Genomic DNA, 11667 nt, shown 5'->3' on the forward strand with positions numbered 1-11667 from the left:
GTGTGTGTGTGTGTGTGTGTGAGAGAGAGAGAGAGAGAGAGAGAGAGAGAGAGTGTGTGTGTGTGTGTGTGTGAGAGAGAGAGAGTGTGTGTGTGTGTGTGTGTGTGTGTGTGTGTGTTTCACATGCACATGTGTACACATAAACATCCCAGCTGTGCAGAGATGAGATCTGGCAGATAGAGAGAGAGTTAGTGAAAAAGGCAAAGAAACAAGCTGCACCTGTTTCCCTGTGTTTGACAGCATGAGAAAAACCCACTCACTGATGCTTACACAACCCAAAGGCCATTAGCTCACTGATTGGACTGCTTTAATGGAATGTTTATAGAGTTTTTCTTGCTATTTTGGTGGAAGTAAACAGATTAATTTTTTCTTGCACATACAGTACACACCCACAAATTCAAAATCAGTGCTTACTGATAATATCTGTGTTAGATGCATCATAATTCTGTCAGAGAGAAACCATGCAATCCAGAGTTTTTTTTAAAAGTTTTGATTACATTTACCAACATTTAGATTTAGAACAGCCTGGGCTTTTCACCCAAATGACACTAATTTCAGCCCCACTGAAATATGATAATAAATGCACGGGAAATTCTTTTTTTTTTCTATAACTGTGCAATCCAGTGGTCAGCCTAATCTGAGAACCGGTAAAACACAACTGTGGAGATATATGCATGTGCATCCATTTTTTCATGAGTTTTGACTGAATCACTTGAGATAATAACTAATGCAGCCTATTACAGGAACCTTTACTGAACACGTGCATAAAGCAGCAGCCCACAGAATGGCAGTCTATTAGCTGTGGTCTGCTGCATCCTCAGAGCAAGAACAGCCGGATATTTGCACTTCTGTCATTAGCATCCTCTTGTTTTTCATATTATGTAATATTATTGTGTTAACTGTCTAATACGGTAATGCCACTGAAAGATCACATATATATCGATCGTTTCATGCAGCATGAGCACAGTTCATCCATCTCTGGCTTCTGCACCCTCTCTTCATCTTGTGTTGCTTCAGATATTTGTCAGAACTGAAAATATTGATCCTAATGTCTTCTTACTCTGTTCACTGTACATTAAAATCCATCTTTCTGCGCACCTGGCCTCCTCTTCTGTCAGCAACCGATCGCAGGATATGGAAGCAGAAAGATCTGATGGCATTTATACAGAGAAGTCTTTAAATGCATTGCACATTTTCATGCTTTCAATAAATGCTATGAAATATAAACAGTTTATGATAGCTCAGTTTGAGTGATGACACTATTAGCCCACTACATTTACAAAGCAGTACTGGAAATTATTGTGTATTTTGTCACACATGGTTATGTAAGGAATGAAAAATAACCAACTGCAACATAAACCTTGTCAGGCTCGAACAAGATCTTTATCACCCATCTGGACTTATTTTTGTGAATGTGAACAGACACATTGCATCTGTTTTTATATTTTGAACAGTTACCCAAAATATATTGTTACTTTGTTATTTGTGATGTAGCTTGTCTTTTGATCTTCCTATTGCACAAGTAGTTATGTTGCAGTTAAATCAAAAGTCAAGGTAAAACGAAGCAATGGATGAAAACAAATGTTGTTTAGTTACCAATTATGACATTTTTATAGTATGAGACCCCAGATCAAAATATGCTCAATAGTTCTATATTATGCTCATGCAACACAAATGTCTTGTAAAAAGGTCTCCTGTCATTCAGCCAATATCAAAATATGTTGCCATCCTCCATTTATATTCATAAAGTGCTATAAAGCCATTTGGTAAACGTTAACACATGCACGATTAACTTCCTGCATAAATAGATAATCACCTAAAATAAATCAAAACCGCCGTGCGTGATAAGAAAACAAACCCTGCACAAAATGTGAGCTTGATGATGGTCTGACAGCAGATGAGAAAGCACAGTAATACTTCAAACCATGACTCAATGGTGTACATTAAAGCTTTTACTCCAAGCGGTGCAGGGCAAAATGCTGAGTTGCGTAGTCTGTCCTAATGGGCTTCATTGTGGCTGTATCTCTCTCCTGGAGCCCAGAGAATTGATTTCTCCTCCAACACAACCTGTATGAATGCATTTTACGTCATCTTTTTATTTTTCTGCAGTCCACTGAGAAAGCAGCACACTGTAGAGAGGTTATTTTATAGCTGACCCAAAATGTCCTCACAAAAACCTTCTTGGGGCAGTGGTTTAATGCATCACCCAGACACCGCCAAACTCACTCACCGAGGATCAAAAAGTAAGTGCAGCATTTATCAGAACTGACTTTTCCTTCCTCCTCGGTTTAAGTCGCTTACTGTTTGATGCCTTTTTGGTGTCCAGACTGTGGACTTTGCAAACTGGGACTGCATTACACCTTTAAGATGATTGAAATACAGAGTATAAAATTAAACTTGCTAAATAATTTATTAAACTTCACTGCACATGCTCTTTCCACTCACCAAACCCTGTCTATAGATTAGATTAGATTATAGATTATAAAAATCAGACGCCCTTTGAAAATCAAAATTTTTACACACACACAAAGCTTTTTACTTGAAAGAGATCTCAATAATTTAATATTGCCTTAATGATATTGCAATAAATTATATTTGATATGATTAATATCATATAATTAAAAAAAATTATATATTGTGATTTGGACACCCACCTCAATAAAATATATTAAATAGGCCTATCATTGTCTAACCATGTCAACAAATGGAAAAGTCTGCAAGATATTTATTATGATGTCAATAATTGGGTCTTTAGCCAAACATCAGGGCACTTTTACTCCAATGCCATATTCTCATTGAATTACTTTGAACTAAAACCAGAGACGTGTCTCAAAATATATTTGGTAATTTAACGACTACATAAATCCACAACATTTTAAAACCATTAAAATGAACCTAGCACACAACTGACTTTATGTTTCTGCCCGCGATCACATCGAGGATCAGCCGAATATTCAGATAAAAAGGACAATGCTGTGGTTATGGAAAATAAATCCCTCCTTTGCCTTAGTGCGGATTTTACTCCGCTCTATCCCATCATCTAAAAAATACAACTCAGACATTCCCACCTGTAAATACGACTTTGCCAGGTCATTCATGTTCTTGGAACTCGTAACTGTGATATTTCTGAGTGCACCTGAAGGGCACATGCGTTTTTCTCTCGGTAATATCTTTCCGCAAACAATCATATCCTTCCGCGATCTCAGTGTCTTTGTGCTAGACATTTATTTTCCAGGCCAAATTAGGTGCGATAGTCTCTCTCTCTCTCTCTCTCTCTCTCTCTCTCTCTCACACACACACACACACACACACACACACACACACACACACACACACACACTCACTCACTCACACACACTCTCTCTCTCTCTCTCTCACTCACACGCACACACACACACACACACACACACACACGCACACACACACTATCAGATATGACACTGATTCTAAAATGATACCAAGTACTTAAGCATGCAGCAGCATTAATTTTAGAATGAAGCTACAAATCATTGTGATAAAACTTCTTGAGAAAGAGAATGTTTGACACACACACACACACACACACACTCACACACACACACACACACACACACACACACACACACAGACACACACAGCTGCAGAGAGACCGTCAATCCTGTCACACTTTAACTCCAGTATAAATCAGACTTCTTACAGTAGGCAAGACTCGAACCTTGAACTTTGGCCCAACAGTGTTTGCTTTTAGATACTGTTTTATGCTGCAGGATACGGAAACAGATTGAGAGCGGACAGTAGTGTGACATTACTTTACAAGCATATATTTACACTCATAGTTTATATACGCCTTGCTGAAGCTATAAGATGTGTAGCGTTTTAAAAGTAGGACAGATCATAAACTTGTGTTTTTCTTTAGTACTGTCCTTAAGAAGGGTAAGATTCAATTCATTACACTAAAACAAACAGTAATACTGTATATAAATTAACTGGTCAAAGATATTATTTAATATCACTGAACCAATACATGAATTGATATCAGCAAAACTAACGACTGTTTAAGAGAACACTTTTTGCTGCAGTTAATGCATTATATCATAAACTAACAATGAACTGCACATTTTACAGCATTTTCGGCAACACTGTACAATAAGGACCCATTAGTTAATGCATTAACTAACAATGAGCAATGCATGTATTCCAGTGTTGTATTTGTCTTTGTTAACATTCGTTAATGCAAATACAGCTGTTCTTTGCAAGTTAGTATTAGCTCAGTAATATTAACTAGTACAACTACGGATTTTAAGTAAGTGTTGAAGTGAACATCAACTAATCAATGCTTTGAAGTATTTTTCAATGTTAGTTCACGTTAACTAACGACTAATGTTAAAACAATGGAACTTTATTGTAAAGCATTACTCTAGATTAATGTTAATTCATACATATGATGTAAATGCCAACATGTTTCAATACGAGCTTCTTCAGGGCAGTATTGAAATAAAATGTTTTATAGTCCCTCTTGTTTCTAGATATATGTCTTGCAGATTCTCCATTAGGTTGTAAACTTATGAGCTGAGCTGTAGTTATGAAATAAAGCAATTACATACATTATGGTTGGTGTGATTTGCATGACCAAAGACCTGGCGATTCGTAGGCAGTGCAAAGCAACAGGTAGACGTTATTTACTGCAGACTCGTTACCCTGAGTGTTTTTCCACTTTCTCTATCTGTCCCGTTATCACAGCAGAGCTCTCTCTTCTTGAAGAAATGCATTACTAATGATCCACTCTCCTAGCTGTGCAACACTGATATAACAGTTCTCGCAGGGCATAGGTGTTATCACATTAGAGAAAGCCCAAGAGAGAGTGAGAGAATCAGAGTGCTGCATAATGAGAGGAAACATGGATCATCGGGGTTGCACTACCTCCCGTATAGCTATATTATATTTCTTCATGAAGATTGCTTTGATAATATGTAGCCTTAATGAGCCAAATTACCTTTACATTGTATTTGTATTTCAGTTCATGCGACCCGAATAAATCTGCAGTGTGTTGATGCCAAATCATTCACCAAATGCTGTGAGATAATCAACTCACTCTACAATAACTAAAAGTCCAGACAGAGAGAAAAAGAACAAATACTTAAACACCAGTCAAATTTATTTGGCACACAATTCTACACGGATATAGTGACATATTTCTAGAAGAATCATTCTTTGTATTTTGGTAATGATAGTTATAGTGGGTAATAATAGCAATAAGCACATTGCATTCAGTTGATTATTGCTTTCAGACAAAGGTCTACTGATGACAGGGGTGTACAGTTCACTGCTGTAATGCTGTAGAAATAGATCCACCTTGTGGCCATTTATGAAAAAAATGAAAACATTTGAATATATATTTTTTTGAGCTAGATTGATTGTGAAATCTGTTTCTAAAACTAACTAAGTGATATTTGCCTTTGGGACAAATACATTTTAAATGTTTAAAAATTAACTGAAAAGCTATTGTTGTTTTCTCTGTAAATCTCAAGGTTTACTTTTAGGACAGTTTGCCAAAAAGAGTCACACAATCATCAGCTTCTCTAAAAATCTCCTCACATTGCTATTAGACTTTGTTTCAAAGTAGACCCCTTTTTCAAAATATAAAATGCATTATAGATGTCTATATATCCGTATGGTGACCCAAAACATAGAGCAGTGTGGTTTACAAAGGCTGGTTTTATTTATTTCTTTGCTGTTTTATTTAGTTGCCATAAAAGCAGTGACCTTGATTTGTGGTAAAGGATTAGATTGAAATCAGTGATATACTTGAAGTCGCTTTGGATATAAGTGTCTGCTAAATGAATAAATGTAAATGTAAATGTGTTAATATCAGGTTGAGGACATGCGTGACTTTCACATCATTCTCTGAGACTGCTTTAATATAGCGTGAGTCGCAGAAACGCTCCTGTTCACATTCCCTGTAAAAACAAAGGAAAGTTATAAGCTTGGCATTTTTATGTGTGTATCTTCAGTGTATTTAGAAAGAAAAAGCGGGCTGATATCGCTCACCGTGACAAAACCAAGGAAGCTGATGGAGACGTTTCCATAAATGTTGATTGTAGTTACTTTTTCCAGAGGGATGCGGTGCTTGAACATGCTGTGCTGTTCGCCTTTTATACGTAACTAACCAAACCAACACCGTATTACAAGTACAATTGAACAAATATTAGCTTAACATTATGGTCACATCACCATTTGGCAGTTGCAAAAAACCTTTGAAATCTGATTATAATATAATATGATAAAACAAAATTCACTAGATATGTCAACAAATCATATTCAAAAAGCTCATCAGGAAACTGGTTCTTAGCTATTTTTAGAGTGCTGATAAAGTTGTGACACATACCTGATATCCTTCAGATTTGATGACAAAGAACATCTCGAAAGCTTCTCCCTTTTTAAAGGGGTTGTCAGAGACACTTTCCTCGGCTCCCCATTTTCCGTTCCTGAAGCTGTTCATGACCACCTTCCGGTCCATTCGAGGGTTGAAGTGGAAAGCAGTGTCATGCTTGTCAGTTGGCCCAGTCTGGAAACTTATGGAAAACCTGCATGGACGTAGAGGCATTATGTTAAATGATCAGAATCAGAATAATTGCTCATCTCACCAACATCATGATGAACTGAGAAGTGAAATAAAAGAACTACAATAGAGCACATGTTATTCAACATTAATTTAGTGCAAGGCTGGGCCTCTCTGGCATGTTTGGTCCAGTATTATTATAATTCTGTCAGGACCACTATCGTCAGAATGATAGATACTTAGCATAAAGTTTGGTTTGGCGGTATGGTTCTGTTCTGGGCAAAAAACTCCCTGCCCATCCATGCAGCCTGTCATGAATGAGCAGGGAGAGCAGCAATAATAACCCCCCTAGGGTTAACAGAACAGAACAATGCAGATATCATTAATGTACTCAATGATATTTAAGTGTAACACTTTATTCAAGATAAAGGAGTCTGATTAGCAAGGAATATCAGAAAGCTAAGTCCTGACTGTGGCGAAAGGTGGAGCTGGGGATGGAGGAGGGTAATTTGCTCCGAAGCAAGCTAAAAAGCTGCTGAATACTGAATACAGCTTATATAGGAATGCCGCGATAGGAGTCGTATTCCTATAGGTAGATGTGATCAGCTGAGAATCAGCTGATGCAAGCTTGACTCACGTGACCTGCCAGAACTAACGCTAAAGCTTAATTTATAATATTGTGATGCATTGAGATATATTGTACTGTGACTATTAACTGCAACATTTATCTTGTCATGTGGTAGTTGCCGTTACTTCAGCCTAATTCAGTGCATATTGGAGGATTAGTTACCGGTCAGCATTAGTGGGAACGACTCCCTTCAAGTACAAGGCCATGCCTTCTCTCAGTCCTCCTGGAATCGGGGCCACATAAGGAAGAGTCTGCAGTAAACACAAGAAAATACGCATCAGTCCTAATCTTGAGGCAGGGTTTAGATTCGTTAAGATGGAAATTTGAAATACAGTGATAGTTAAAGTGCTCATCAGAGTTTTCATGCACCACTGTTTCATTAAATGAATAATAGTTCACCCAAGAATGACAGTTCTGTCATTTACTCACGGTGATTGACTTTCTTTGTTTTGTGAAAACAAACAACAAAAGATATACTAAAGAAATGTTTTTATGAAAATGAGATGCATATGGCTTTGAAATAACATGAGGGAGAGTAAATGACAGAGTTTTTAAGTCGACAATCTCTTTAAATGCTTGCATTTTTTGTGTACATTAATGCAAATTTCATACCAAAATAGTATGCGGGTATCCATCCGATTTTTTTTTAACTATATGATTTATATAACCGTGTGTACTTTGTATGTGCAAATCACATGCATATTGACCTAGTTTTGCACTATTCAGTTGTTCCACAAGGTGGCAACACTGGCCCGGGCTGTTGTTTCATGTAGAAAATGAAAATAAAGAGATAGAACAACAACAAAATAGCAGAGACAAGCGCTTGTGTAAGGGGGATATGAAAGAGATGCAATTTCAGTTTGAAACACTACAAATACATTTTAATCGGTCATAACTTTTGGAGAACAATACAGCGGATGCTGGACAAAGATTAAGCTTTCTAGAGCATGTGTACATGTACAAAAATGAAGTCGGGCTTAAAGGATCGGTTACTCACAGGATTTTGTATGGGCTGTAAGATCTCTGACTTTATTGTGGAAAGTTCCGCATGTGAGCTGCCCAGATATGCAGTTCTTGACTTGACAGCAGTAACAAATGAAGATTTGCTCCAGTTCTATTGAGGGAACAAGAGAGCTTTATTTAGAAAGGTCTTTAATTTCCATGTCATTCTTAATAGATTCTGACACAGTATCAGTCTTGCTGCAATTTTGCCACATGATAATGTAACTTACTTGAATTAAGCCAAAAAGGTTCACGACAACATCTCCATTGATATTTAACATTTTCACTTTCTCCAGCGGTATACGGTGCTTGAATGTGTACAGCTCTTTGCCATTCACGTGCACCTGGTAAATCGAAGCAACACAACCCGTGTGACGACAAGGTCATCGCTCCCTTTTAGGAGTGTACTGCAAGTTTTGTGTCTAAAAACACATACCTGATATCCTTCAGATTTGACAACAAAGAACATATCAAAATCTTCCCCCTTTTTAAAGGGGTTGTCGGAGAAACTTTCCTCAGTTTCCCATTTTCCAGTGCTGAAGCTGTTCATGACCACCTTTGAGCCCATTCGAGGGTTGAAGTGGAAAGCAGTTTCATGCTTGTCAGTTGGCCCACTCTTGAAATTGATCCTAAACCTGCATTGAAGTTGAGACATCATAATCTAGACAATGACTGGTTTCTCTCCATTATGATAAACTGAGATTGGAGATATTGGTCCACAATGAAAGAGTAGATACGTTTTCAACCTTGATTTAAAAATGGTAATAGAAGGTGCCAGGGGGGACCAACTATCTCCCTTAGATTTTAAACCCAACACATTGGTAGGTCTACAATATTAGCCTAATATCAGTTCAAACACAGGCTTATCGCAGTGTCAGAACCATGCAACCATAATCAAATTACTCTTTAAATATTCAAAGTGCAAATAGAGACCACATTTTTTTCAAGCATGATACAGAGCTAAGAGATGGTACATCTACACAGTACAGCATAAGATAAGTTTGATATTTGGAGATACTGTATGTCGTCTAATCAGGGAGCCACTCTCAAAATGCGAGGAATTTAAATATTTTTTGAATGCGTGCTCACATTTTACTTTCGCTTTTGAACTTGTGATCACGCGTACTCTGTGTATAGGGAGTGGCAGTGCTGAGCGTGCATTTTACAATATGAAAGATTTGTCAGACGATTACAGGCTCTGTTGCGCAATGAATCCTACGCCATGGTCTTATCAGTCATCAGTGAACTCTGATTCCTGGTGAACTGTGTGCGACTCTGCAGCTCGTGCAGTATGAGCAGAGCAGACGCTGTCAGTTTAGAATTCAAGCGACCGTTATCCAACTGAATGAAATGGTTTTTATTTCTATAAAAATCTAAATGTTAGTGGAGTAATATAATGTAAACATAGCGGTGGCATATTCTATGCTAATTTCACCCTCACACTGATCATCATGGCAATATCGTGAGACAGCTTTTCACCTCAACGAGAAATCTCATCACATTTTAATATTGCAAGATCTAGTGGTACGAGATCTCGTCACACCCCGAATGGTTGGCATTACCTAAGCATATGTCAGTGCAAATCGGAGAATGTGGACTATTCCTGCCGGAACTATAGTATTGAATTAATTTTGTATTTGGTTGCATAAACACAGCCAAATGAATACTAGCTTACCGGTCAGCATTAGCAGGAATAACTCCCTGCAAGTACAAGGCCATGCCTTCTCTCAGTCCTCCTGAAATTGGGCCCATATAAGGAATAGTCTGTAGTAAACACAATAAAATAGATTTCAGTCTTATATGAATCAGAATGTTGTGGCAGGGGACAAACTCAATGGAAATTTGAAATACTTTTTTTTTTCTTGTTTAAAGGGGGTACCGCAAATTGAAAGTATGTCAAAGAAATTGCTTTTGGTTGATACCATTGTATTATGTTTATAGAATACAGTAAGTTTCATTAAGAGACAGTTCAAAGAAATATATAAGTTTGTCATCTTATTCTCATACTCATGTTATTCTGAAACCGTATGACTGTCTTTTGTGGAAAACAACAGAATATATACTAAAGAATGCTTTGATTATTTTATCATTACATTGAATGTCAAAGGGGTCCAAAACAACATTGGATCCTATTGATATATGGTTTGGAAAGACAAAACAAAACTTTATATTCCACAGATAAAAGATCAGTCACATGGCATTGTAACAATATGAGGATGAGTAAATGATAATAGAATTTTCATTTTTGGGTGGACTACCTCTTTTAAATGTTAGCATTTTATTATGCAGTGAGATATCACAGGAAAGAATTAGTTACTCACAAGGTTTTGGACGGGCTTTAAGACCTCTGACTGTATGGTGGAAAGCTCCCAGCGTGAGCTGCCCAGATGTGTAGATCTTGATGTGACTTTAGTAACAAATGAGGATTTGCTCCAGTTCTACAGTGAGAGAAAGTATTCAAAAAGCTCTTTACTTTTTATGTCATTCTCAATAGATTCTAATCATGTAAAATTCATGCTGCAATATTTGCACAGCTGCAGAAAATTTTACTTACTTGTATGAACCCAAAAAGATTCACAGCAACATTGCCACTGATATTTAACATTGCCACTTTTTCCAGCGGTATACGGTGCTTGAATGTGCACAGTTCTTTACCATTCACATAAACCTGATGAACCAAAGCAACACAACCCATGTGAGGACAAGGTCCTAGCTTTTTGGGGGTACTGTGAGTTACTGTGAGTATCGATTCTCATAGTACTTACAACGTATCCTTCAGACTTGACAACAATAAACATCTCAAAAGGTTGTCCCTTTATAAAGGGGTTGTCAGAGACACTTTCCTCTGCCTCCCATCCTCCGTTCCTGAAGCTGTTCATGACCACCTTCTGGTCCATTCGAGGGTTGAAGTGGAAAGCAATGTCATCATTGTCAGATGGCCCAGTTTTGAAATTTAGTTCAAACCTGTATAGAAGTTGAAATGTGTTTAAGCACCGAATACAATAGTTTTTTGTGCATTTTTTTCAAATTGCCCAAAAATATATGAAGATTTCTTACTGGTCAGCATTAGTAGGAAAAACTCCCTGTAAGTACAAGGCCATGCCTTCTTTCAGTCCTCCGGAAATTTGGCCCACATAAGGAAGGTTCTGCAGTAAGCACAAGGAAATAGGCATCAGCGTATATTAATAAGATTTTTATGGCAGGTTTTGAACTCGACAAATAAAAATATGGAATTTCAACGATATTTAAAGTGGACATCACAATCTTGAAAACGTGGTGAGTCAATTGCTATTGATTGAAACAGTTCTCATGCACTGCTGTTTCATTAAGTGCTCTGAATTTTTCGTGCTCTCAGTAGTCACTGGAAAAGACCAGACTCTTACAGGGTTTTGGACTGGCTGCAATATCTCTGCTTGTACGGTGGAAAGTTCCCCATGTGAGCATCCCAGATTGATGATTTTTGTTGTAACCTTTGTAGGAAATAGAGATGCTCTCCAGT

General features: G+C 37.5%; 1 protein-coding gene across 8 annotated transcripts in view; it reads right to left on the reverse strand.

The window, feature by feature from the left end:
* Positions 1 to 5113: 5113 nt before the first annotated feature.
* The window catches only part of lgals4 (galectin 4), a 16107-nt gene continuing 9553 nt past the window's right edge, over positions 5114 to 11667 (reverse strand). For 3 of the 8 annotated variants that reach the window (XM_016253199.1, XM_016253195.1, XM_016253198.1), the window contains exons 10-20: positions 10934 to 11057; positions 10723 to 10836; positions 10490 to 10606; positions 9844 to 9932; positions 8605 to 8803; positions 8399 to 8512; positions 8164 to 8280; positions 7329 to 7417; positions 6365 to 6563; positions 6028 to 6141; positions 5114 to 5936 (exon numbers count right to left, since the gene is read on the reverse strand). In XM_016253199.1, the coding sequence (XP_016108685.1) occupies positions 5928 to 5936; positions 6028 to 6141; positions 6365 to 6563; positions 7329 to 7417; positions 8164 to 8280; positions 8399 to 8512; positions 8605 to 8803; positions 9844 to 9932; positions 10490 to 10606; positions 10723 to 10836; positions 10934 to 11057 (1285 nt within the window). In that variant the 3' untranslated portion in view covers positions 5114 to 5927. Of the gene's footprint in view, positions 5937 to 6027; positions 6142 to 6364; positions 6564 to 7328; positions 7418 to 8163; positions 8281 to 8398; positions 8513 to 8604; positions 8804 to 9843; positions 9933 to 10489; positions 10607 to 10722; positions 10837 to 10933; positions 11133 to 11225; positions 11315 to 11551 lie in introns of all 8 variants that reach the window. The other 5 variants (XM_016253202.1, XM_016253196.1, XM_016253200.1 and 2 more) reach the window with 3 other exon arrangements.

Source organism: Sinocyclocheilus grahami, unplaced genomic scaffold, assembly GCF_001515645.1.
Source record: "Sinocyclocheilus grahami isolate Dianchi unplaced genomic scaffold, SAMN03320097.WGS_v1.1 scaffold1163.1, whole genome shotgun sequence".
In the NCBI taxonomy this organism is placed as follows: domain Eukaryota; kingdom Metazoa; phylum Chordata; class Actinopteri; order Cypriniformes; family Cyprinidae; genus Sinocyclocheilus; species Sinocyclocheilus grahami.